The sequence below is a fragment of the Paralichthys olivaceus genome, chromosome 7 (assembly GCF_024713975.1).
Source record: "Paralichthys olivaceus isolate ysfri-2021 chromosome 7, ASM2471397v2, whole genome shotgun sequence".
NCBI lineage: Eukaryota > Metazoa > Chordata > Actinopteri > Pleuronectiformes > Paralichthyidae > Paralichthys > Paralichthys olivaceus.
In genome coordinates this window covers 11,462,996-11,490,075 of record NC_091099.1, presented here as the reverse complement: position 1 = coordinate 11,490,075, position 27,080 = coordinate 11,462,996, and the positions used below count along the sequence as shown (strand labels likewise).

The window sequence follows — 27,080 nt, the reverse complement described above, 5'->3', positions numbered from 1 at the left end:
GACCTGTCAGACGCTGTTTCCTGGAATTCTGATTCCTGAGGGGAGTGTGTGGGGAGGAACACAAAGGGATGCTGTCAGTCACAGTAAGGTCATCACTTAATAACAAACACATTAATCTAATGGGCACAGCCAAGTCACAATCACGTCAATAAGGACAGGCCTGCACAGGGCTGAATAAAGAAAGGTGTAGGGGGCAATAAAACGGCTGCAGATCATAGTGTAGTGGTTAAATTTAGACCAAAAAGAAAAAACACAATAAAATCTCTTTCGGGCACAATAGGCCTGTTTAGTAACATTGTGACTGTGATTGATTCACAGCTCTGTAGAATGTAGGGTTACACACAGAGGCCTGCAGCCAGAGATACAAGTGAATACCTGCTTAGATCCTTCTCAGGCTAAAACCTGCTTTTACAACCTAAATGCCTGAGCCAACACACACACACACACACACACACACACACACACACACACACACACACACACACACACACACACACAGTGTATCTGTACATACAGTTCAGATGGAGGTTTATGGCCAGTGTTAGCACAGACTGTTCTATAGGTTAACTGTCATGTTCTTTGCTCTCTGTCATCCTGTTCAATCCAACCTCAAACAGCCTTGGGTAATCTTTTACTTCTGTCGTGCTCTGTATGTTTGTATGTGCATGAGAGCGATAACGGTAGTGAAGAGGTTGCATGATATGTACCTAATAAGACATTATTTATTGTCTTTGTCCCCGTGTGTGTGTTTACTGTTCTGAACACTCTGATGTGTCAGGGGGTTCAGCTCAGGATAAAGACAGTGTCCCGTAAACTTACTGACCTTCAAGGGAAGGTTTAGAGTTTAATGTGACAACCGTATTATCACACTGATACGGACACACACATGCACACACACAGATAAAGCATTGGATCAGGGGATCAGAGCTGCATCTGTTGTGTTTGTTTTCTTAACAAAGACACTAATGATTAAGTCTGAAGACTTGCACACTGTGAAATGACACACAGAGCTGGTACATGACATCTTGTGCTTGTTATTCTCACACACTCCTCGTTTGTCTTACTCGACATACTGCACATAACGTCTTTTCACATTATCTGTCATTAATTGCCTGCAGCATCACGTTCAGCCCCCAGAGCGCTTTACAACAAGGGGGGTGGGGCTATTAATTTGCGCCTTGAAGGCAGGAATCACTAAAGGCTTTTGGCTGTGATTTGTGTGGTCAGCTGATAAGAAGCTGCTGGTCCATGCACATGCTCAGATCACGCCTGTGCTTCAGTGGGTCAATCAGTGGTTTTTGAACCCATCTGTCAAGATCACACTTCAATAAAGAACCAGCCCTGGGTGTTACACATGCTTGATATTAAATCTGCTGAAGGAAACACTGTGAAATCACCTTCCTGTTTCAGAAGAAAATAGGAAACTCGCTTAAAGTAGACAGGCAGATACCATCACCAAGACTCAACACTTCCCTTAAATATAATCATGGTGCACCAATGGGAACATTGTGAAAATGTTGAAAAACATCCTATTTCTCAATGGTTGAAAAAAAAAAGATACTTTCTGGATCCGGCCCCTGATCTAGATCTGCACCAAAATTGAAAGTATTCTTTAATCGACCAATAACACATCCTTCCACCAAGTTTTGTGGAAGACTATTCAGATGTTTTTGCGCAATGTTGCCAACTAACAGACAAACCAACCAACATGGGTGAAAACATACCCTCCCCGGTGGAGGAAAAAACAGTTGTGCAACTCAATCTGACACAACAATAACAGCTATGACGGGGGAGGGGTTGTTCTATATATTCACAACCTTATTAACCAGGGAGGAGTGTTGTGTTGTTGGCCAATGAGCAACTCTGCTGCAGTTTTATTGGGAGGCTCTAACAAGGTAGCTAAAGAGCTCTTTTACATCTGAGAAGTGGTTCCAGTCAACTGGATGTTTTAGTTGTCAAGGAATTTAAAAAATCCTAATTCCTGCCACAATAAATCAACCATGTGTTTTGATACTGTCCCAGGCATGTCTGTAGCAAACTGACAATCCTCCGGCCTAAAACGATCAGCCCCACCAGATGTCTGAACATCTGCTGGTCAGATATCTCCTGCTGGATGAAGTAATCAGCTGTGTAAATTCCAGGATTCCTACTAAAACGCCTCCCCCCTCTCATTCCCCTGCAGCCTCCACTGCTGATCAGCATTATTGATCAGAGTGAGCAAGGCTTTACATAACGTGTCATCCTCTTCTCTGATTAAGGAGGAGGACGTTGTGCATGATAGATTTTGGTCGAGATGTGGAAACATTTCTCTTGACTTGCACAAGCTCACGCACACACACACACCCACACACACAAACACATTGTTGTATTTACAGAGATCAGGAAACACAGATGTGTTGAACAGGAGCTCAGAGCACATTTCACTGACACCCTATACCTCCAGTCACAGAGCGCCCTGACCTCAGAGTGGCTGTGTGAGCGTGCATATTTCTACCTTATTACAAAAGAAGTTATAGTCTAATGAGGAATGAATGATTTAAATGCAACCAGGGGCTCATGTGCTTCTGCTTAGTGTAACTCTCACATAGAGTAGATCAGTCAATTACTTTGGGTTCTACACTCCCTCCTGTGGTAATATAATGTATTACACAAGCTATTACACACATTATCAACTGCAAGGCTATTATGCTGTATTTGTCTGTATATATATATATATATATATATATATATATATCCACAGAATACCTCTTAGAGAACACCAGTTGGTTACAGAATTACCAGCCTTCTTACCTCAGACTGTGAGAATCTTATAGAGGGTCTGGGGATTTGAGGGTATTTCAGCTCCAGCTCTGGACTACACTCCAGCTCATCATCCTCTGAGCTCAGCGAGAGGCTACGGCAATGTGGCGGTGACTCAAAGCTTGGCTCATCATCTATGTTCTGCGTGTGGCAAATAGAGTTTGAGCTGGTGTCCTTTATTTCTCTGGTTCTGGTGTGTGATTGGGTGGAGACACAGCTGACAGTCCTGTGAGGCTGGTCGTGCTCCTCCTGTGGGCTGCCCTGTGGAGCTTCTGGCTGGGAAACAACTGGACCTGCAGCTGGAAGCCTCTGGTCATCTCCACTCCGTCTGGAGTTGTTCGGCTCCAGAGGTGTTGGTGGGTCAGGGTTGACTTCAGGTGGATTTCCAAAGCAGTGGCCCAGAGATGAGCAAGGTAGTCCATGCATGCTGGTGGATTGACAAGTTACCGAGAGAAACAATAAAACAAATCCTAACTGTACTGGCATCGGGTGGATTTGGGGTTTCCCATTCTTTGGAGCAACATCAGACAGTTTATGTGGATTTTCTTCTTGTATATAATCAAACAGTAGAGTGGAGGCTGAGCAATCCCCAAGGAGGAACATACATCATTACCCTAAAAAGGGATGAAGGCAAAAACACTAAAGGTTGATGCACGGGAGGAAGTTCATTTTGACCCATTTATGAATGATAGCCTTCCCTCTTCTCAAAATGTCCTCTTGCAGCATTAATTGTCAGTTTGTCCAGTAGCAGCTACACAAGTTCCATCATCAGTGTACCTCAAACTACACCTTAAAGATCCAGACTCTGTTGGTCACTAGGTCGATCTGTCATCACGTCATCCTCTCGTTCTATGGAACACAGATTCCCAGGCAGACTGTTTCTCAGTGGCTCTTTCTCTGGTGGCATGCAGGTGAGGGTCCCTCTCCTCTCTGCCCTTTGCAGTGTTTGCCTCCCTGATGACCTGCAAGCACATGAGCATTTCAGGCTTTGTGTGTGTGTGTGTGTGTGTTGCAGTGTGTCGGGACTGGGTGTCCCATTACTCGGGCAGGTAGTCCCTGATCTGCTGTGAATTTGGAAGCTGGGGTTGGGCTCCACTGTTCCAGCAGGACTCTGGTTACCATCTGATCCGAGCTCAGTCACTGATACACTTGCTCCACAACTCAGCACTGTTAATGAATGAACTGGTCTGATCACAGAGCAGTGGGCCGCAGTGTAAAGCTTATTAGAGTGTTACAGATGGTTGAATATGAGAGTTCAAGTTACAGGCAAACACTGTAAAGTGATAGGCCTCAGACGAGAAAAAGAGAAAGGAGGAGAGAGATAGAGAGAGGGAAAGAGTGAGATATCATTTTTAAAAATTCATCTATATTATTATCATTATTTTACTCTACTCAATGAATTGCATTTTTTCTTATCTCAATACTGTTCAGTTGACATTCATGCCAACGTAGACAGATAGAAAGAGAGCGAGAGAAAAAGAAACAGAGAGAGAGACAGAGAAAGAGAGAGAGAAAGAAAGAAAGAAAGAGAGCTTCCCGCTTACAGAATGAATGAGTGAGTGATGCAGGAGAAACCCAGCTGCCCTCGGGTGACGTCTACTTAAATATTCATACAATCACATAAAGCAGACTCACATCTATATTTCATTCAGCTTGGTCTACTGGTCAATATGTATTTTTCTATTAGACAGCATCAAACGTAGCATATTGATAAATGTAATGGCAAAAATACAGAGCATCTTAGTAATCTTAGTAACTGTTGTGATTGAAGATCAACTGAAACAGGCTCCTTGTTAGAATTAAACTAGAGCAACAAGACGTCTTGCTTGGGTTCACTCATGAAAAACCTGCATTTGAACAAAACTTGATTTGATGGATGATCGAGAGCAGCTGGGTGGTGGGATGACCTCAGGGAACAGAGAACCATGTTCTGGGGGAGGGGACAAATCACATGACTCAGCAAATATAGGTGGATTGAATTGATTGACAGGTTTAAACGGCAGTCTGGCATGATTCATCCAAAGTGACAGACACACTGATTCTTAAAAGAGAGGCTGCAGTTTAACTTTTTAAATGTGAATGTCCATTAATTCTGTTCACTTGTTCTGTGATGGAGGTAAAACTCTCAAAGATGATTGGCTAATAAAATGTACAGACCACCAGGGGTTTGTGAGAAGATGCTCTTTGTCATTTTGTTGGAACAAACCATTTAAAGAGTGTATTTGCTGACCTCTGATGGTTGAAGTGTGTGTTTTGCAGCAGTGGTGTGTGGTTTTGTCTTTTGTCTTTTTAAAACAGAAATCTCTTTAAACTTACAATGATAACTGACAAAATGATTAAATGTTCCAAACATGAGCAAGTGATGAATTATACTTCATGCATGGATCAATTTTAAAGATGTGTCGATTTAAAGAGGGGACACAATTTGTATGTAAATGTGATTATAAAGCATGATTTTGCATTAATATAATATAATATAAGATCAATTTCATTGTAAAACTATAACTTGGACCAACATGTGATTTTGATTTAGATCATAGAAGTCCCTGCACTCATTAACCCTACAGCAGTGCGTCAGATGACTACGTCAGACGTTCTGCTACGTCACTGTTACGTACGGAGCCGGTGCCAGTGGACCTGCAGTGATTCAATCGTAATTACTAAGTTTTTAAGAATGTGATAACCTCAGTGTTTATTACGTTTGTGAAAAGTTTTCACTGCAGCAGAATGTGCGCAGATATTCAACCTAACCACAGAGTTTAACGTAACGTGCGTAGCTCGTATGTCAAACGTTAGCGCAGGAGCTAGCTAGCCAGCAAGCTAACGTCATGGTTTTCGCGTTGACAGCTGAGTCGTGTTGTGAGTTTACACGTTTAATCGTCAGTGTGACTGAAGGAAGTGAGCTGCTTGGTGTGGGTTTAACACTCTTTACATACAGTCTATGGTTTAACATGGTGTCTGTCTCGTACAGTCGAAGCTGGCTAACTCCTAGCTCACAAGCTAACTACGCGAGCTAAATGATTATCAGGTATTTTCACAGGAATCCTTCCGGTCTGATCATAACCTGTTTATTTACGTTTCTCCTGATCCAGAGACAACAGGGGGATTGAGTAGCTCAGCACTCAGCGCTGTGTTAGAGATGTCTGGTCGTGTGTACGCCAGCATCCTTCAAAGAGCTTCCAGCTACACACTGTCTTCTGTCAGCCCAGTCCAGGTTTGTGTCCTGAGACACTTCTGCTTCAACTCAGGATCATTGTACATTCAGCTTTATCTGAGGTGTCTTGTTTTCTAATGTTGACATCACCTGTTTTCCATCCAGCATGTCCACCTTGTAGCACTTCCCTCCCCAGTCCACCTCTGTCCCTCCTCATCCTGGACCACCTTCAGATCCGTCCACCTGCGCTCCAGTGGTGAGGGGTCAGCAAGCTGGTCTCAAAGAGGACAGAGCTTCTCCACTAATCAGGATCTAGACTTCCAGCTCAACCGGGTCCAAATAAACAATATCCTGCGATCTAATGAGCAGGTAATGCACATCTTTGCGGCTGTGTTCAGGATGCATCCGTTATCTTTACTGCTTATCCCAGTTGACAATCAGGTCACCAGGCCATCACAGGGCGGACATACAGAGACAATCCACCATTCACATTACAGTCAATATAGAGTTACCAATTAACGGCCCTCTTCAGGAAGACATTAAAAAAGATGATATATTAAAAATACTTCTTGGATAAAGAAGCTGCAGTATGTGAGGGAGGAGCAGGGTGAAATTTGGCCATGTTTTAGTTGCTACCTCAGTTTTCTTTTTTAACAAGAATACTCCCACCGTGCTGACTCGAATATGCTCAGGGTGTCCAGCTCCATTCCTGGGGATATGATCTCTCTTGAACTAATTGAAATAGTCTAACTTTTACCAGAGGTGTGATTACTCAAATCATTCCAATAATAGTCAAGTTACACCCCTGAATTAAACTAATTATGTTCATTTACATATCTGTCCATTTGTTTTCTAGATTGTGAATGTTCCAGAGTTTGATGGCAGGGGACTCAGTTCTGTGACCAAGTTTGAGAGTAACCAGGTCGCTGCTAACACGCCTAATGAGGACCGTCGCAGTGCAGCCACCTGCCTACAGGTTTGCATCTTCGCTCCTCTGCTGGTGCATTCAGCTCGCTACCCCCCCCCTCTTTTTTTAAAACAGTTTATTTTTTCTTCTTTAGTCAAAGGGCATGCTCTTTGGAGTGTTTGATGGTCATGGAGGTTGGGCGTGCGCCCAGGCTGTCAGTGAGCGACTGCTGTACTACATAGCAGTTGCAATGATGCCACAGAAGAGCTTGGAGGAGCTTGAGAACTGCATGGAGTACGGCAGACCTGTTCCTCCTATCCTGCAGTGGTACAAACACCATGCCGACTTCAACTATCGGGAATCTGCTTCGCTCTACATCAACCACCTCAGAGTTTTCTGGCAAGATTTACTGGAGAGTGAGGATCATGGTGAGGGCATGAGGTAAGTGTACACGTGTGTGTGTATATACATATACAACAGGTGACAAAGGAAATACCAAACGTAAAATTCCTTTTTAGCACCACATGATGCCAGAGCAGCATCAATGCACTCCGACATTTATTCTACTGGAACTGTACTGGAGGGATGGAACTACAAAATTTCCAGATGATAGTTCCTCAGTTGGGGCTGTGATGATGGTAGTGGAAAGCACTTTCTAGCATCTTGTTCCAAAATCTCAAATATCTTTCTTTTTTGTCCCTCATGTATGTATCCACATGAAATTTAGTTTTTGTTTTACATGCCTTCCATCATCTCTTTCCTTTTAGTCCTTTGGATGCTCTGGAATGTGCTTTCAAGCGTCTCGATGCTGACATCTCCTTGGAGGCCCAAGTCCCTCTGTCCAATGACCTGATGAAAAGCACGGCCATCCAGGTAAAAAGATGAAGCTTTTTTTGTTGCGTCAGTGTTTTCATGCTCCCACAACATTAATACACATACATCTTCATGTTCTCAGGTGGCGTTTGCCGGTTGCACTGCCTGTGTGGCTCACGTTGGCACAGAAGGGATCCATGTGGCAAATACTGGAGACTGCCGAGCAGTACTGGGGGTGCAGGAGGAGGACGGTTCATGGAGCGCTTTACCTCTGTCACAGGACCATAACTCGGAAAACCAGGCTGAGATAGAGCGAATCAAAGCCCAGCACCCACCGTCAGAGAGAGACACAGTGGTCACAGAGGATAGACTGCTGGGGGTGAGAGATCTTTATGATTTTACCGGCACTGTACAGTGAGTTGACAGTTGCATTGGAACAGTATAGTAACTGGTTGTAAACTATTCTGGCGTTGACAGATTCTGATGCCCCTGCGTGCTTTCGGTGACGTGAGATTCAAGTGGAGCTGTGAGTTGCAGCAGAGCATTTTGGCCAACCTGGAATCTGGAGTGGATCTGGACTCTCTCAACCTGTACCAGTACACTCCACCTAACTACCTAACTCCACCCTACCTGGACGTGACACCTGAGATAACGTATCACAAGCTCAGACCTCAGGACCGCTTCCTGATTCTCGGCACTGACGGGCTGTGGGATGAGCTTGGAAACGAGGAGGCTGTGCGACTGGTTGGAGAGCACCTGAGTGGGATTCACCTGCAGGTTGGTTTGTGGAGTGATAGTGACGAGTATTTTTATTTCACAGCAACATAACTTCTATATAAACCACTCAAACATGTCCTCTGTTGTTTCCTTTCTTTTTTCCCAGGCTCCAGTTTCTCCGTCTGAGAGGCTGCTGAAATTGGGTCCCATGCTTGAACTCTTGCTGAAACGCCGGGCCCGTGCCACCCCCGCCCTGGACACTAACGCTGCCACGCACCTCATCAGACATGCCCTTGGCACAGGGGAGTATGGAGAGCTTTGCCAGGGGAGACTGGCCTCTATGCTTTCTCTGCCAGAGGACCTGGCTCGAATGTACAGGGACGACATCACTGCGACTGTGGTGTATCTGAACTCTGACCTGGCCAGACCTTGCCACAGCTAACACAACCATTTTCTCTCACAGTGGTGGGCAGAGACAGAAACTATCATCGGGGGTGCAAATGTTAATCATTACAACCTGTTACATACATTGATTTAGAAATCCTTTTAAAGGTTCAGTGTGTAGAATTTAGTGATATCGAGTGTTGAAGTTGCATTTTGCCGCTGAACACCCCTCACCTCACCGTCTCCTTCCAAACATGAAAAAGAACCTGTGGTAGCTTCAGCTTTAATAAAAACTCAAAAGGTTTTTAGTTTGTCCAGTGTGGACTAATGTAAAAACATGGCCGCCTCCGTAGAGAGGACCCCCCTCCATGTAAATATAAGTGTAAAAAGTATTTGAATATAAAGGGCCTTTTCTAGGGTAAAGAAAACTACAATTCATACAATTTAGAAGAAATAAACTAGTGAAAACATCATGAGGATTATTCTACATTAAATTTCTGCCAATAGTTCCCTTTCACCTAAATCTTACACACTGGACCTTTAACTGAAGGGACAGGTTACTTTGAATATCACTGTTCCACAGATTTAACACAGGTTACATATTCATGTACAAAAATACTCATTTTTGTATTCATGAAGGACATTTTATATCTAACTTACACGTTAGTGGAAATGTTGACTGAATACAAAGCTACAGAATATTGCACTATTTGTCTGCATTGTTGTCTTGCACAGTTGCTTTAGACAATCCATCTTTGTCTTTTTATGTCCTGTTTACCTCTATGTAAAATGTGAAGTATACTAATCTTTGTGAAAGTGTACAGTCTGTAATGTGATAGTCAGATGTATTTAAGTCGATACTGGGAGAGATGCACATGCTTCATATTAAACAAATGAGACAATTTTACACTTCTTGAGTGATTTTTAAACCACAGACACATTGGGATTAAAAAGCGATGAAACACAGAGGCTGACTTGTTTTCTTCTAAATGTAGAGAACGTGATGTGTTCTAGCTGAACGGGAAACGGTTTTCAAAATAAACAGCGAGCGTCTTCATTATGTCAGTGTCATGGGAGACTCTAGTGTTTTGTAAACACATGCAAAAGTTCAGCCCAACAGTCCAATCATCTAACCAGTAAATTCAAAGTGAATTTATATTTTTCAATGCATGCTGTTAGTGTTTCATATCTTTCTGAAGTTTCTAATGTACTAGTGTATTTCACAGGTTATTAATACAAACTGCAAAAACTTTTTAAAAAGGTGACAGGGCAAAGCATCACCTGCATAAACACACACCTGCATTACTTCATGGCGCCTGAGCTGCACCCCCAGCGTTTTTGTTTTTCACCAACCTCACTGATAAAATCAAACAACCGCTCAGCATCAACAGGAGCAACACGATCACTGCTGCCACAGGCAGTTTGAAGAATGAATATTCACAATGGGGACTGGACTTGGGTCTGGAAAATGATTCATTAAATAAACTACGTTGACTGAGGAACCCTGAAGGTGTAAACCCAGTAAAAAAGGAAAAGCAGCAGATCGAGTGTGGACGGTTGGTGCAGTGACGGTGGAGAACAGATCTGTCAGATTTCTATTCTGAAGGAGATGATGGGAAACTGTAGTTTGGTGGTGATTTTTGTGTTGTGCCACGTCCAGGTGAGGGCTTGACTCGAGAGTTTTTTGTTTTTATTTAATTTTAATTTCTGTCTTTGGGATGAAGAGTTTAAGTAAGAAAACTGAAAAAAAAGAAAATGTATTTCACTTGAAATATTTTTTTTTAATCTTAGGTTTATAGCTGTTTCATTCTTTAAAGGAAGCTTTTATTTTGTGAAATTCTATGTTAGATATATTTATGCATACACAGTAGAATCAGATTTATCACCATGTAGGTTTTCATTAGACAAGGACTTTGCTTTAGTGTTTGGTGCATGACAAACATGAAGTAGAGAAATAGAAGGAAAGATAAAACAAAATAAGATGCAGGTAAAAGATATAGATGGAAACCTAAAGTAATACAGTGATAATACAACAAAATATATCTATAAAAAATGTATACAAATATGTTCAGTGTAGAAAATATGTGCAATATATTACAGTTCAGATGTGCATGCAGGTATTCAAGTGGGCTTTGTGTTTTTGTGTGAGAGTTTATTGTTAAATATATACTCAAAGCTTAAAACATTTAAAAATGAAAATAATTTCACACCCATGACTTAAATATTTGTAAAATAATACAAATTATAATAGTAACAGTATAAATAAAATCAAAAAGTATAAAAGTAATGTCAAATACACATGTTACAATATGTTGTGGTGTTTATAATTGGATAATGTCTGATCCTCAGTGTTTAACTGGTCTGGCTGCAGCAGGGATCCAAGCACGCTGCTTGAACAACAGACACAACTGCTTTAATAATGAAAACCCAACAAACAAAAACCTTGAGGTAAATCTAGCTTTTTTAAACATGTTAAACTTCCATTATTGGATTAAATCTGATTCAAATTAAATGTAAAGATCTGACTTGACACCCTGAATTATCCATCTCCCTCATGGGCCTCCAGCAACTCTCCACCTTTGAGTTTCCACATGTGGCCGGCGGTTTGAAACGGATGAAGAGGGAGTGGGTTATTCCTGCGATTAACTTCCCTGAGAATGACAGGGGTCCATTTCCCAAATATGTGATGAAGGTAAATGCATCAGCAATAAATTAATTAAACAGTTTTTAATGCATTTGTCCCTCTTGGCTGAAATATCTGTATGACTGTGCTTTAGATTAAATCGAGCAATGAGCAGAAGGTGGCGATAACGTACAAGATCACTGGACCGGGGGCGGATCAGCGTCCTGAGGGGGTTTTTACTGTTGATCGGCGATCTGGGGTGCTGTACGTGACCCAGCCATTAGACAGGGAGAAGACGGACAAATACACTGTAACTGAAACAAAAGCATAACCTCACTTTCCACGACAGCATGGCTACATCCTTGTGTGTGTACAAGTACTGCTATCAGAATATACAGTATGTGCTGTGTGTTGCAGCTGTGGGCCCACGCAATGAATGAGAACATCATGGCTGAGGAGCCTATGGAGCTGATCATCAACGTCATCGACCAGAATGACAACGCTCCACAGTTCACTCAGAACCATTTCTATGGCACAGTGAGCGAAAGCGCTGAAGTCGGTGAGAAAAGACACAAAAGCTGGAGTCTTCTAAACTCCACTTTACGTCCTTAAATAGGTATTTCAAGCCACTTGTGTGTATTGTTGTCAACAGACGACTTCGTGTTAAATGTGACGGCGGTGGACAAAGATGACCCAGAGTTGACCAACGCAATAATTAGGTATCAGATAAAGAATCAGACGCCTCAAATACCCAGAGGGGACATGTTTACCATAAACCCTCTGAGCGGATTGATCAGTGTGGCAGCAGGAGGCCTGGACAGAGAGGTAGAGTAAAAATACAGTATGAACATCGCTCTGTTCTCGCTCATCTCCTCCCTCACTTCCTCCGAAACTCACCTCTCTGTGTTAGACTCAGCCACAGTACAAGCTGACCATTGAGGCTGCGGATATGGAGGGCGAGGGGTTGGCAGCCACCTGCACTGTTATCATCAGCGTCTCCGACAGCAACGATAATGCTCCACAGTTCACCGTCACATCTGTGAGTTGAAAACATACAAACTCAAAATGATTCTCATATATGTAACTTCATTGAGCATCGTTTGTCTTGATTCCCCTCAGATTTCCACATCAGTCCCTGAAAATGCAGCCGGGGCGGAGGTCATAAGGTTAAAGGTCACGGACAGGGACGAGCCGGGGTCTCCAAACGCCAACACTAAATATTCAATAATCGCAGGTAACGAGGGCGGAGACTTCAACGTCACCACAGGCACCAATAAAATGGAGGGAATCATCAAAACAGCCAAGGTCAGCCAACTGTTTGTATTTCAACATACATGAGTACGTTATACTTACTTCCTTTTCCTCCATCTTCTCCCAGGAGCTGGATTTTGAGAGTGCTGCTGAATTTACTCTGCTGGTGGTGGTGACTAATGAGGCGCCGCCATCTGGGCCGACGTTGACCTCGACGGCCACCGTCATTGTGTCGGTCGAGGACAAGAACGAGCCTCCTGTTTTCAGTCCAGCCGAGATCCTCGTGAGCATCTCAGAGCACGTGAAGACAGGGAGCTCTATGGCTGACGTCAGAGCTGAGGACCCAGATACAGCCAGGACACAGAGCGTTAGGTGATGGACACACACACGTACACACTGTTTACATGTCCACACATATATGTTGTATGTTTCCGTGCACGTACACTGGTCCGATTGAGTTTTTTTTTCCTGCTTCCAGATATAAAATACACAACGACACTGCCAGGTGGCTGAGTATCGACAAAGACACAGGGTCGGTCAAAGTAAGAGGAAACATGGACAGAGAGTCACACTATGTCAAAGACGGCAAATACACAGCCCTGATTTTGGGCTATGACAACGGTAACGTTTTTTAATTTCTACATTTTATTTTCAATGTTTTATTTTAGATTCATTTAACAACTATAATGACACATGATGGACATATTGAGAACAGGACTGGAGATAGACAAACCCTGAATTAGTAAAAGTTTAAATGTAAAGTTACATTTACGTTACAGCAACTAACTTTCACACCTGAGACTTTCTTCGTCTCTGCTTCCAGACACTGTCCCAGCCACAGGAACAGGAGCCTTAGTTGTGAATTTACTGGACGTGAACGACCATCGTCCTGTGATCAGACAGAGAACAGCCACTCTGTGCAACAAGGACCCTGCTCCTGCCTCGCTGGATATCGTGGACCTTGACGGACCCGGTCACGCTGGACCCTTCATTGTGGAGCTTCAAGGAGAGCACAAGATCAACTGGACCATCAGCACCAACTCCACGAGTAATTCTAAAAAACCCAGTGATGCGATGTGGAAGTTGCTATTTGACCTGTGGTGGTAATGCTTCATCTTTTGCCCTCTCACAGGTAACGGGGCAGCTCTTGCCCCCAAACGGGAGTTGTCGCCTGGTGACTACCACGTGCTCATGCGTATCTATGATGTCGACCTGCTCTACCAAGACAACACGCTGAATGTGGAGGTGTGCCAGTGTGAAGGAGCCGTTTCCACCTGCTTCAGCCCACATTCTGCCCCTCGCCTGCACATTTCTTCTCACGCAACCTCAGTTCTGGGAGTGATTTTCGGTCTTCTGTGTATGTAGCAGGGCTTTCTCACTCACCCTATATGCTACATTCGTTTTTGTTCACTTTATCGTCTTTAGTTTCTCACATTTTTTCCCATTGACTTTAGTGCTGCTTCTGCTGCTGCTGCTGCTGTTGAGGAGGAGGTGGTCAGAGAAGAACGTCTGTCACCTTGAAGATATGCCCAGGGACAACATCTTCCTCTATGATGAAGAGGGAGGAGGTGAAGAAGACCAGGTAGGGAAGGAGGGACAAGAAATATATATATATAATATACAGCCTGTGTTATAAATCTTTATTCAAGACATGTTTTTTTCTTATACAAGAAGTTTAATGCAGTTCAATGACATCTCACTTTTACTTCCAGCATCAACATATAATATAATATAATCTTTTTTAACAGTGCAGGCATAGTATTGGGGGCGTGATGTTCCCATTTATTGTAAATATCATGAATAACGAACTTACTTTGAATTGTTGTCTTTGTTCTTGCAGATTCAGCCACAGAACCGTTCCTGTGCCACTTCCTGCTCAAAACTGAGCTAATTGGCTCTAATTTAAATCTGGTGCTTCCCTGAAATAACTAGACACAAAAGAAACTTAGACCCTCCCCCTAGTGGTCAAAATAACACATCACATAATGGCTTCTACAGACAATGAAGGTTCAGTGTATAAGATTTAAGTGAAAGGGATCTATTGGCAGAAATTGAATATACAATAGAAAAATGTTTACTTTATATTTACATCAGTCCTCTCTACAGAGGCTGCCATGTTTTTTTTACATTGGTCCAGACTAGACAATCCAAACACTTTTTGAGTTTTTATGACAACTGAAGGTTTCCACAGGTTCTGTCATGTTTTGAAGGGGAGGGTGAAGTGAGGGGTATTCAGCTGCAACATACAACTTCACCACTAGATGTCACTAAATTCTACACACTAAACCTTTAAACCACATCTATCTACAGTGGAGATGAGTTGAGAGGCTACTTTTGTTGAAGCCACTCCATGTTTTTTACGTTTATTCACAGTGAGATATTAAGATGACACTTCCTCTTTACTCCTCCAGGACTTTGACCTGAGCCAGCTTCAGAAGGGGCCCGATAACTGTCACAAGGTCACTGACGTCTTCCCGACCGTCCTGAGCCGACCCTGCTTGCATCTCCTGCCCCGAGCCAATGAGGAGATATGTACATTTATTGAAAATGTGAGTGATGTAGAAAAATGTATAGAGCTTCTTTACCAGAATAACTTGGATAAGTGTGTGAAGGTCTGCTGTTTTTAATCAGTACAGGATGTATTGATTTTTAAAGAAGTCTCTCGTATGTGTTTGGGAGTTCATTATTGTTATTATTATTATTATACAGACGTTTCCCTGATTCTCCCTCTAGAACCTGCAGGCTGCAGACGGTGACCCCACAGCTCCTCCTTACGACTCTCTCCTGGTGTTTGACTACGAAGGAGTCGGCTCAGGGGCGAGTTCGCTCAGTTCCCTCAACTCCTCTGACTCGTACGAGGAGCAGGACTATCAGAGCCTGAGTCAGTGGGGGCCACTTTTCAACAGGTTGGCTGACCTGTACACTTGTGGGATAGAGGACGACGACGAAGACACGGAAACACTGCCGGGGAAAACAGAATGGGTGTGACATCTGCCCAACATCCTCACACTGCTTTCCATGTTTGTTTACTGCACAAACATTTACCAACTAAATAATGTTTAGTAGCAGTTTTAATAGTGTACTGTGATCATGTCAAGTCAAGATATTTTGTTCCATTTGTTTGATTGCACAAATAAAAGTAAACATCATGTGCATCGGAGGCCCAGTGTTGAAACCTTCCACAGCCTCAACCCCAGACTCCACCTCAGCATCTGAGGAGAAGTTACACTAAAGATCATTTTAAAATAATGTGAATCTATAAGGCTTCTGTGTCATTATTGTATAAATATCTTTACAATTCTCAGGCACGACTGAGGAAAACTCTTTTAGTTAATGTGTTACCCGCAGACTCATTTCTAGCTCGTATTAAATTTTTCCCCCTTTTTGGATCATATTATCTATAAATATCTGTAAGAAACACTGTTGCTGAGAGTCTGTGAGAATCTTGAATTTACAGTGAGGTTATAAATTATGTAAAGAGCTGAAAAAATGTTTTGCCGCACAACAAAAATATTTAATATATAATCAATTTAATAAATTTTTTAAATGCACCAAAGACACAGGCTAAATATCAAGATCATCTTTTTTATCTTTGTATTGCTGTATTTAAAAAAAATATTATTTTGCTTTTAAAGAATCATTTCACCCTCATCATCTGTATTTCTACTGTGATCATGCAAACAAATAAAGTTTTTATTTGTAAATGTTGTTGAGTTTATTTGTCTTTATAACAATATAGGTAGAGAACATGATCGTTGGCAAAGAAAGTATTAATTAAATGTTTCGACAACAAAAAAGATCAATACAAATCATTCAGTGTTTGTTCAGAGTGAGCCCTGTTTTCATCCTGTTTAATTCCATTTTCCCCCAGTAGAGGGTGTAAATGCATCACAGTGAAATATTGCTTTATGTCAACTCATCCACTTATAAATATTGTTCTCCAGTCCTCATATAAATTACATATTTATGCAGGAAAGTGGGACAATAATAATTGAACTGTTATTTCAATGTGAAAATCATTCTATATTATGATCCTGAAACATAAGGTCACTGCTGCAGAGGGTTGATCAGAGCCCTGATCTCCTCTCTCTCCTGTGTAAGTGATTATTTTACTCAGCCACTGTGAAGGGAGACAACAGCTAAATACAATGTGAGTAACAAGTCGCTCCACCTCTTACTGAACTTTAACCGTTCACTATCAACCAACTCAGTGAACCTTGACTCTCTGATACTCTGTGTTTCACTGATGAGAGACGGCAGCAGTGGGGGAAGCTGTTAAACGGTTTAAATGTTTCTTATTGTGGTCAGATGGTGTTAAATGTGGACATGAGGGCCTGCGGATAAACGAGTTGAAACTGTCGGGGAAGGTAAGTGGCCTCTCAGGCTGAAATCCAGTGAATCTGAATGAAGTACGTCGGAGCAGTAAATGGGTTTGGCTCTTCAACATTGAGTTACCTGTTGTCTTCCTCTACAGATGACACAGAACATGTTTCAGGAGGGGCTGTACCATGTGTTTTTTAAAGAGAAGCCTTCGACCCGCCTACAGGCCCAGGCCACTATTCACGGGGAGCTGGACAATGTTAGGATCCATCGTTGGTTTGGGACTGTGGTCAACACCAGACTTCTCGTCACTGGGGTGAGGTGACACACACTGGTCAACAGGTGTATCAGCTTTCAAACAGTCTGACCTGCTTCATGCTCCATGTTTCCCCTCAGGTGGTTCAAGTCCTCAGTGCGTTAGTTTGCATTTTAACCACAGTCACACATGCATGTGTGAGCTACAACTGCTCCGTCTCCATGACAACACCTGTGTGGTCGAGCCTATTTGTGAGTTCACGTCAATGTGAATATTTCAGACTGACACAGAGACACTGGGTCATAACTGTTGTGTTGTTGTAGTACCTGGCTGCTGGCTCTCTGGCAATGGAGGTTCAGAGAAAAGCCAATAAACCAAAGGTAAATGTTTTCTTTAATCATTTCTTATGTAATTATTATGCTTATTGTTTCAACTGGAGTCTATTAGGGAGTAAAAAATATAACCATATACAAATATCAATAACAAATAACTGTAAATAAAAAAACACAAAAAACTAATATATACAACTTTTTTTTACATGAAATAATTGCACATCTTTTCTGCATTGTTTAACCTGTAAAATAAAAGTTTTCATATAAGTGCATTGATCTGTTAAAGGCTCTCATTGGCTGATTTGTATTGGTCACACAATACATCAGCCGGACTCTAGTATCGACTCACTTGATATTGTATCTATACAACAAACAGATCATCCTCCTGATCGTTCTGAACATCTTCAGCTTTCTGTTTGGATTCTCTGCTCTCCTGGCCAACAGTCTCATTTTGAAACATCCTGCTGCGCTCAGCACAAACCAACAGGTACCTCTGCAATTCTTCAATTGTTTCTTAATATTCAAGTACACTGTATATGTGGAAATCAATGCTTTCTGTTCTTCTCACTCTCCAGCGTGCCGGCTCATATGTTGCGAGGGGCAGTTCTGTAGCATTCAGTGTTCTGTGTTTTCTGTCATCAATCTACATACTCTTCCTGTCCTGGAGAGGCCTGCGTCGCTACAGTGCTCCTCACGCTCAGGCCTACAACCGGCTCTCGCAGGTAAATAAAGTAGGACAGGATTTAGAAATAGCACAATATTCAGGCTGGATTATCTCATATTGTTGGAGTCTGATTATTTTCTCTGGACAGGATCTGGATGAAACAAATGGACCTTTACTGGAACAAGAGGTGTTCAGTCTATGAAACTCCTGAATTCAAACTAGTGTGGACACACTCCTCAATCTTGGTTACTGATGTTGATCAGAGACTGTGTGAACACTCCTCATGCAAGATTGTTTAAGATGAGATGAAATAATTTCCTGCTGCCTGAGTGAGGCATCAGAAACTTGACATTTACTGAACATAGAAATGTATCATCACATTCAAAAGCCACAAGAAATATAATAGTGTACATAGAGAACAACAATGGCTGCAATTTGCTAATAAAGTTTCTGCTTGTTGAAAGTTGTTGTATAAAGGAGGATTTAACATAAACAGCTGTAAACAAACCTACGTCTCTCTGATTATTAAACTTTTAACATTGATACAGCTGTCATGGGTTTCCAGTTGTTCTGATTTTCAACACTAGGAGGCAGCATTGCTACATGTTTGTCATGTTAAAGTCAGATACACTGATCAACTTCCTCTATTTAGTGGAAGAATAGAGGATGAAAGTGTTTCACTTCAGACCAGGAAACCTACATGATGTTCCACATGTTTTACATAACGTGATCTACCAGATATGAAATGACCTACGATAATTCACTGTTCGGAACTGGTGATCAGTGAGTGCAAAGGTTTTAGGCTCCTTCTTCATGTACCGATCCTTATGTTCAGAGCACTCATCATTTCATTGAACTATGTGAAATGGTGACTACGTCTAACACTCACTTCAGCCTGAGGCCGAGCCTGATTCTAGTGGTAAAGTAACAGCCTATTGTTAGAGTCTGAACTACATCTGAAAAGACTTAAAAAAGCATTTATGGCCTAAAACTGGAGCTGGTCCTCACAAAGACAAATGTCCAAGGCTACACAGACACAGAGGAGGGTGTGGTGTGAGAGTATTTAAATGATGGCGTATTTCATTAAGAATATAAAGCGAGGTCATAGAGCACTCCTGTAGAACACACTCACACACTAACACACACACACACACACACACACACACACACACACACACACACTAACAGACTTGTGCAAGTGAAAAAAAAAATCACAGAGCAGCTAGTTTCTCACGGCATGTCGGGCTAACAGCTTCCAGCTGTTGCCTGGTTTGTGGAGCTGCTATGGGAACACACCGAGTACAAAGACTAACATGGGATTCATTAGTGAACGGACACGGGATGAGAATAAAAGAAAAGAATCGTGAGGTTTGCTGTCCTGAAAGAAACTGACAGTTGATTCATCTGGAATGAACCACTTTGCTGTATGGTAAAACCTCACCACTACTGTTTGAGTGTGTGTTTACAAACTGTGTTGCTGGGGTTTCGTGATATGAGTGCACACACACACACACACATGATCGGATTACTCAGATGTCTCCCTGCACGTTCACTCCAGTGGCTCCATGTTGGATTCACACAGAAAGACGTTTACAGCCAACCCCTGTCACGACTTGGACATGGCTAAATACATGGGAAAAAGAATCGACCCAGATGTTTAATGAGGTGGTCTGCTGCTGGCTGATGAGTCGTTTCCTCTTTGTAACATCTTCTATCTATCCTCTGAGCGTATCTAAGCTCTGACTGCACAGGAAATCCTCCCTCTCCTTCTCTCTGAGGGTCAGAGTGTGAGAGGGAAGTGACTGGGGCCTGGATGTGATGACAAGAGAGTGAGTGTGTGTGGAAGTGATGACTTCATGTGGAGACCCTTTGATAAGTCTCACTGATACACTGACCTCTCAGCTGGAAAGGTTTTAATCTGTGAGGAAACGAGGGAGTAAATAACTTCCTGTTGTTGATTTTCAATTAAAACAAACAGACAAAAGCATCATCTTGAGAACATTCATCAATAATTTATTTTTCTTACTCTCAAGAACCACCACGGCTTCTCATCTTGAAAATTCATCATCAATTTCCAACAACACAGTTTTGAAAAATGTAAAGTTACTATACAAATTTTTAATAGAAAAAAGAATAAATTAACTGTGGAATTCAGTTTTTTTTTCTTATCAATTCCACATTTTTTCCTACAACACCTTTAATGTATTGTTACAGTTGAACAGAACTGATAAAATCAAGTTACATGCTCTATTGTCTGCGAGGGGAAGTGTTCTACTATTTAACGGTTTGTTAAAATAAGCTTCATTTTGCACATCTGGTATTGAATCTATCGATAACAGTGAAGAGATGTCTAGATCCTATGTGACAAAGCAGTAACTGGTCATTTTGTAGCACCTGAAAGGGTCGTTACAATGTCAGAACTAAAAAAAAACCCCAATACTGATTCATATAAAATGGAACATTGTTAAAACAATGAATGTCAATGTTAAAAACCCCACAAAACCTTACGGTGCCCCTCCGCACATACAGGAAAAGACTGATAAAAGTTAGTTCACTTCTCTTGGAGTATTAGAAAGGACCTCAAACATCTTAATGGAGCACAGAAAACATGGGCTGTTTTGGAACTACAGAGGGGGCGTCACACTTCATCACATCGAGCTCTGAGGTCAGAGATTTGCACAAGGTCAGAACGAGTGCCTCTGGGGGCTGGGGATGGGGGGGTGCTGACACTATGGAGCAAGAAGTGCTAATGTTAGCGTAAAGAAGTCGGATTGTTATCAATGGATCTGCATGGCATGCATGGGAAAAGTCTGAGCGCAGACTCAGTGAAAAAAGCTGGGTCAACTTTGAATACACTAAAGTCCAAGCTCCTGATGAGAGTAATGGTAACTGGTGAGTGCTAGTTCCAATCCTGGGTAAAAGACAAATCTGAGCAGACGTTGGTGGATAACTCTCGGGAAACCAGCCATGCATGGAAGTTAAACCTTCTTATGGGAAATAGAATAGAAAGTGGCAGATTACGACAACTGTGCATAAAGGAAACACCACAGTGAGGGACAGAGGAAGATGCGCATCAATGCTCCCAAGTATGATACACGATTAATCCAGAATTGTTATCTGTCATTATCTTCACATATGGTGCAAAGATGGAACAACGGGTAAACATTACTCTGGGGAGCGAAGGGAAACCAGTTCAGGGACAGGGAGAACATGCACAGTTCAACTTCCTTTGTACAAAACCAGGTGTGCTTTTCTAACCCTGTTCTGAATATGTGATTGTTGTTTGGGACGTGAGATAAAATAAGTCGCTCCATCTCAAGAGGCTTTTTCTCACTTCTTATTATGGCTTGTCGTCTGCCCTGACACTGGGGTATTATTAATTATTAATGAATCTGTGTGTTGTAATGAAACATGATTATTTAACGCCTCATCTGTGGTTCTAGCTCTACTAGTTGGCTCTTACTGAACGCACCTTGATACAACTCATCAATAAAATATTGAGAGTTGAAAATGAGCAGTAGTAGCTCCAGCCCTCACACACACTGTTAACGTTGTGCTTTAAACCAAAGTTTCATTGACTTATTCCTTAACAGTTCATCTGAAGCCAAATTGTATGTGAAGTATAATCTTACTGCCTTGCTGTTTAATAGAATGTTTTTAGACTGTGGGGATTTGAAGGGATCTACAGCTCAAACAAGTTGTTGTTCCAGCGTTGAATACAGTACAAGTGTAACATGTTTGGCACAAATATAGTAGTACTCGTGTGTGCCCATAAATGCAAAGTATTTTGACAGCCAGCGTGTGATCTGTCCAGCACTGAGTTCAGACTGTGTTCAGTCAGGATGCTGCTGTTATGCTGAAGAGATGGACAGAAAGAGGAGGAAACATAGTGCTACAGAGCGACGCATACACACAGCATGGTGTTAACTGCTAAATAAAACCAAGAGGAGACGGGAGTCATAAAAAAAAGATGATTCACTGTTGAGATTTATAACTTAACAGCCTCAATGTCAAAGTACAAGTAATGCCAGCAGGTCAACAGCCAATCATCTCCTACTGTCAGGGTGGAAAATGAAAGATGTGGAGAGGTGGAATGAAACGTTGCAGTAACTGTGATCGTGTGTGGTCATGTTAAAGGATGAGGCTTCAACACGACCCTGCACGCGCTGGCTCAAGCACTGTTCATAATCCACCACCATGCAGCCAAACAAACTGTTGTGGACAGAGAAATCATGTCAAGAACAGAGACGTACGAAGAAAACGTAGATTGATGCCAAACACAATAACCAAAACACCATATTCTCCCTGAGATGCACTAATGAGCCTCAACTCCAGGCGTCACAAGGCAGAGAACATGTGCTTCAGTTCACTCAGGATTTACACACCAGTTCTTAGACTTGTACAATGTTTGTTATTGCTATAGTCCTCATAAATATTCTCGACAGCGTCCTAGAAACCATCCTGTGAATTCACCTCTCATACAGCCGCTTTTCCTAAGATGTGACCAGTCAATCCAGTAGTTGTCTTTGGTTGTGGGTTAAAACTGAGAAGAGTCATGTGTGTTAATCCAGATTTTTGAAAAGTTGTTGTCATCTTTTCTTATTTATAATTACGCAGGGAGAAATGAACAACCAAAAACAAGACAAACAACATTGATTGGAGTAATGAAGACCGACAGTTTGTTTGAGGGCAGGGAATGGGTTATAAACTGGCGGCTCAAATCCAGTACTGATTTGCACAAATGTTAGAATATGAGATATGAAACAGATCCTGGAATGGGCGATGGTTTATATTTTTGTTGAGTTTGAGTTTCTGTGCTCTCTATCCCCATCGCTTCTTCCCCCTTGTCCCGTCGAGGGTGAGTAAAGATGCAGCTCCTTGGTGCTGTAGGGCAACTGTTCAACAGCTGAGGTGGCACTTCTCAGTCTGTCTGATGAAATCAGCCCTTATCAGAGCCCAGTGAGTGTGTCCCTGTCTGGCTGAGCTGTGATAGAGGAGGGGGTATAAGAAAGAGGTGAAATGGATGAAGGGTGGGATATAGGGAGGAGGAGGAAGGCTCATATCCAGTCCACCAATCGGTCGGGGCAGGATTTTGTAGGGTTTTAAGGATGAGGTTGTTGGTTGTCGATGGGAAGTAGTGAGGAACAGTGGAGAGGCAGAAGGAGAGGGCCACGGGACTTTTCTAGGCTCCTAAAGGAAGGTCTCAGACCAGGGTTCCAGGTTTGGCCTTGTCGTGTCCGTACCACTGCACATCTGCCAGCTCTGAACACAGGGGGCTGCTGAGGAAACAGCTGTCATTGAAAGACCTGCGGAGGAAGAGAGAGCAGGATCGTAATGATGTCACAGAACAGCTTCTCATTTCAAAAGGTAAATCAACAAACACATCTAAAAACTATCATCTACAGGATTCTTAGCTGTCAGCATTCTTTTCTAAGAACGATCTCGTGTTGCGACACATCCAGCACATAGTTAAGTCTTTCTATTAGTAAATCCTGTAGGGAATGAGCCACATTATCAGAACACAGAGCAGAGCACATGCAGAGATCAGATACAGCCAGACAAGTACCTGACACACATACCTCCACCCAACAGAGCGAGAAATTGTGAACCCTCGTCGTTGTCAGCCCCCTCACAGTTGATGATACATTTGAGCTGTTTTCAGACATGAACATAAAAATGTCCGGACCAAATTGTGCGGATAATCTCTGGATTTCGCCTTCGTACATGAAGAACGCTGCAGATTGTCTGAGCCATGTTCACAATACAGAAATCTCTGGAGCGTTCAGGCGAGGGGTGGCGCCTGGGTAGAGCATAGAGGAGGCAGGACATGGTATAAACCCTGCGGCCGTCGGCCCTTGTCACCACAGATCTCATTGTCTTCTCAAGTTGACGTCTTTGTCTGCCTCTTATACAAGAATGACATCACTTTTTCATCCTGATATTTGTATTTGTTTATTTCAGTTTCGCATTTGTCTCGTGTTAGAAACCTCATCAAAGCATAATCCTACTTATTATTATTCTCACATGGGTTCATTGGTTTGAACTAGGAGGCTGAATGTCTGCAGCAACTGACTCGGATATCTGCGATCTCACATACAGCCCCTCTGGATAATTTCAGGAGATAATCCGGAGTTCAGTGCATGTCTGAAAGCAGCTTTATAGTCGTGTCCAGACAGATTTCCACAAAATAAAATCTGACTTTGAGTACATTTGTCACGATATATTTTTTGCCTCAAGTTTCTTTTTTTTTTTGCAATATCTGCCTATGCTGCTGCTGTGTCTTCCCAACAGTATACACTCTAGGTTTAGACCACTGGGAGGCCGAAAGCACAGACAGTACCTCTATGCATCAGAGCTGGGCTGAGGGGGAGACTGACAGACGTCCTCAGTAGAAGAGCAGTCTGCTGTGCCTCTAAACCAGGAGAGAGGACACACACACAAGGAAAGAAGGGTTAGTACGGACAGAAAGAGAGACGAAAAAGAAACGACAATATTAGGTGGTAGAAAAAACGTGAGAGATGAAACAGAGGAAATGAAGATGGAGTGAGAAAAACATTTATACAAATAGCGTGAAAAGCCAAGAGGTTTAAAATAGAGTTTAGTTAGTTGAACCAGAATAATATTAAATCTCTCTGAATGGTTAGTTGAACAGTGAAAAACAACAGATACAACAGTCAAAGCTTGTGAGGGTGTTACTGTGACGTTTGGACAAAGATGGTGAGAAGGAAGCTGAGAGGGCAACATCCAGTTTGTCCTGAATTTAAGATGAAGTCATATCTTCAATTATGTTGTCACCCTGTTTCAGCCACTTCATGTGTGTCTCTTACCCGCTCTGCCAGTTGAGGATGTGCTGTGGGCTACAGGGGGGTGTGGGTGTTGCTGCATGTTCACTGGAGGGCGTCATACTCCTCTGGCTGTGAGGGGATGCAGCTATGGGGGAAACTGACATTTAGTCAGGCTGAATAAGATACAGCAGCATGAGATGAAAAGAATGATATCAGAGAGGCCTTAGTGAGGTGAGGGGGCAAAGGAATCTCATAATCTGCAGGTTGTGAGTTCAAGCCTCACACGGGACACAAAGCTTTTACCTTAACACTTTCTCTACCCTCACATGTTTACAGTTTGAATCCAAAATGATGCGTCACCATACATTTGTCAAACACAGCTATTTCCACCTACTCCCATATGCCTTTTGGATTTTCACAGATATCTGTTTGCGTTGCCTAGATGCATGGTTACGTACTGGAGGAGCCGGGGATCGAGCCAGCGATCTTCCAGTTGGTGGAAGACCAGATCCACCTCAGCCCTGAATCGCATAATCTCAAGGCCTTTAGTATTTTCTAAGATTGTAATTGTCAGAGCCTCTGAATACACATAATTATTTGTTGCACTAACAACTCCAAGGCTTTAATCTTACGTCACACAATGATGATTTTCTTTTCTCCATATGACAAAAGGATTATGTGAACACATGAAGGCGACTCACCTGGTGAGCCCTTGGCAAGTGTCCCTACTCTGCTCCCTCGTCCATGTCCCAGAGTGCCTTGCTGTGACCCTGTCTCGGAGGAGTTGGACCCCGAATGTGAATGACTCCTGTCCTTCAGGCTCCCTGAGGACCTCTGGTACCAGCATCGAAGTTCTTCAGACACGGCTGCCCTCCCCCCTCCTCCTCCACCACCCTCTCGCCCCAATGATGGAGTCCGTACGATTTGAGAACGCGACGGCGTGAGACGGCCGCTTCCCTCTCCTCCTTCCTCTCCCCCCCAGGCCTCCTTGTACAGTCCCCCGGCTGTGTAGGAGCTGGATGTCTTGAACTGGGCCTTTACGCTGTAGTGGCCCTCCTGATCGCTCTCCAGGCTGCGCACCACAACAGGGTTGGGGCTGCCCTCCACGTATAACGGGTACTCCTTGATGCGGTACTGAGAGGAGGGCTGGCTCTGGCTGTGGAGGTAAACTCCGTGGTGTCCCCCTCCCATGCTGCCTCCGCCTGATCCTCCAACAGAGCCGTTCTTAGCTGCCAGGTTTGGCATGGAGCCAGAGTTAGAGGAACCCAGGTTTCCAGCAGACCTGGACAGAGAACATAAGTCAACACTGTACTTCATATAGATTTAAATATACATAATATAAAACAGGTGTTGTGTCAAGAAAACACTGTACCTCCCCCACTCTTACCTGTGCCTTTGCCTCTGCCTCTGCCTGGCTTTGGAAGGTGAGTCCTCTCCCAGAGTAGAGTAGTTTGGGTTGCTGCCAGGGGGTCCACCAGAGGGGTAGTAATGCTCTGAGCTGCTTTGGCTGGTGCACGATGAGCAGTCATCCAGTGGGTCAGAGCCATTGGAGCGTCCTGGGACCAGGAAGAAGTCAGGACTGCCCAGTGTTCCCAGGGTGTGTGGGTGTGTTTCAGGGTCGGACGTGAGCAGCTTGCCCTGGGACTCGAGGCTGGAGCTACGGTTCCTAAAGTGCTGAGCGAGACTGTGCAGACGGGTTGGACTGATGTCCACTGACCTGTAAGAATTGTCACAAACAATGAATTAAGAAAAATGACCTTCAGTTCATTTGGAAAATGAAAAAAGTAGTTAGACAAATAAGAGAGAGCTGAGGGTCCTGTGACCTCATTCTAATTGGGCAACACATGGTATGCACAGGGATTTAACCCTTGAATAAACATTCAACAATGAAGGCTTCAAGACTGACCGAGTAGAATGTACATAGTGTGGGTTCCTAGACCTCAGGTCCGGGGTTGACGGCATGCTGGACTGAGAGTTCCAGTGAGGGAGGCTCCGGATGGGGCTGCTCTGCAGAGAGTTACTGCCCCCTGCTTCTGCACTGCCAGAGCTTGGGAAACGCCTGTGACTTAAAAAAT

At 43.0% G+C, this 27,080-nt stretch overlaps 4 protein-coding genes across 19 annotated transcripts in view; 3 read left to right on the top strand and 1 right to left on the bottom strand.

The window, feature by feature from the left end:
* The first annotated feature begins 5,349 nt into the window (after positions 1-5,349).
* On the top strand, positions 5,350-9,681 carry pdp2 (putative pyruvate dehydrogenase phosphatase isoenzyme 2). Of its 3 annotated transcripts, none has more exons than XM_020079476.2 (9): positions 5,350-5,452; positions 5,892-6,013; positions 6,119-6,322; positions 6,810-6,929; positions 7,015-7,301; positions 7,628-7,733; positions 7,816-8,052; positions 8,151-8,450; positions 8,557-9,681. In XM_020079476.2, exons 2-9 carry the CDS (start codon positions 5,939-5,941, stop codon positions 8,830-8,832), a joined length of 1,605 nt encoding a protein of 534 aa, XP_019935035.2. In that variant the 5' UTR covers positions 5,350-5,452; positions 5,892-5,938; the 3' UTR covers positions 8,833-9,681. The 3 variants fall into 3 exon arrangements, with proteins under 3 accessions (XP_019935035.2, XP_019935038.2, XP_019935037.2); XM_020079479.2 differs by having other exon boundaries at positions 5,433-5,711; XM_020079478.2 differs by lacking the exon at positions 5,350-5,452 and adding an exon at positions 5,518-5,658.
* Positions 9,682-10,049: 368 nt separating this feature from the next.
* Positions 10,050-16,342, top strand: LOC109624646 (B-cadherin-like). 2 transcript variants are annotated; one of them, XM_069529244.1, is made up of 15 exons: positions 10,050-10,434; positions 11,124-11,222; positions 11,341-11,466; positions 11,552-11,707; positions 11,815-11,956; positions 12,050-12,222; positions 12,308-12,436; positions 12,517-12,702; positions 12,776-13,020; positions 13,127-13,269; positions 13,472-13,696; positions 13,781-14,005; positions 14,103-14,230; positions 15,060-15,197; positions 15,358-15,493. In XM_069529244.1, exons 1-15 carry the CDS (start codon positions 10,384-10,386, stop codon positions 15,367-15,369), a joined length of 2,178 nt encoding a protein of 725 aa, XP_069385345.1. In that variant the 5' UTR covers positions 10,050-10,383; the 3' UTR covers positions 15,370-15,493. The 2 variants fall into 2 exon arrangements, with proteins under 2 accessions (XP_069385345.1, XP_019935034.2); XM_020079475.2 differs by having other exon boundaries at positions 10,054-10,434; positions 15,382-16,342.
* A 126-nt stretch (positions 16,343-16,468) lies between these two features.
* On the top strand, positions 16,469-18,770 carry tmem253 (transmembrane protein 253). Of its 2 annotated transcripts, XM_020078791.2 has the most exons (7): positions 16,469-17,015; positions 17,123-17,284; positions 17,365-17,475; positions 17,548-17,604; positions 17,933-18,043; positions 18,132-18,278; positions 18,369-18,770. In XM_020078791.2, the coding sequence occupies exons 2-7, from the start codon at positions 17,123-17,125 to the stop codon at positions 18,420-18,422; spliced, it is 642 nt and encodes a 213-aa protein (XP_019934350.1). In that variant the 5' UTR covers positions 16,469-17,015; the 3' UTR covers positions 18,423-18,770. The 2 variants fall into 2 exon arrangements, with proteins under 2 accessions (XP_019934350.1, XP_019934352.1); XM_020078793.2 differs by lacking the exon at positions 17,365-17,475.
* Positions 18,771-20,207: 1,437 nt separating this feature from the next.
* The window catches only part of frmd4a (FERM domain containing 4A), an 84,847-nt gene continuing 77,974 nt past the window's right edge, over positions 20,208-27,080 (bottom strand). For 9 of the 12 annotated variants that reach the window (XM_069529241.1, XM_069529237.1, XM_069529240.1 and 6 more), the window contains 5 exons: positions 26,912-27,070; positions 26,393-26,722; positions 25,707-26,287; positions 25,048-25,150; positions 20,208-23,526 (listed from right to left, as the gene is read on the bottom strand). In XM_069529241.1, coding sequence (XP_069385342.1) covers positions 23,424-23,526; positions 25,048-25,150; positions 25,707-26,287; positions 26,393-26,722; positions 26,912-27,070 — 1,276 coding nt within the window. In that variant the 3' untranslated portion in view covers positions 20,208-23,423. Of the gene's footprint in view, positions 23,527-24,560; positions 24,633-25,047; positions 25,151-25,706; positions 26,288-26,392; positions 26,723-26,911; positions 27,071-27,080 lie in introns of all 12 variants that reach the window. The other 3 variants (XM_069529236.1, XM_069529235.1, XM_069529238.1) reach the window with 2 other exon arrangements.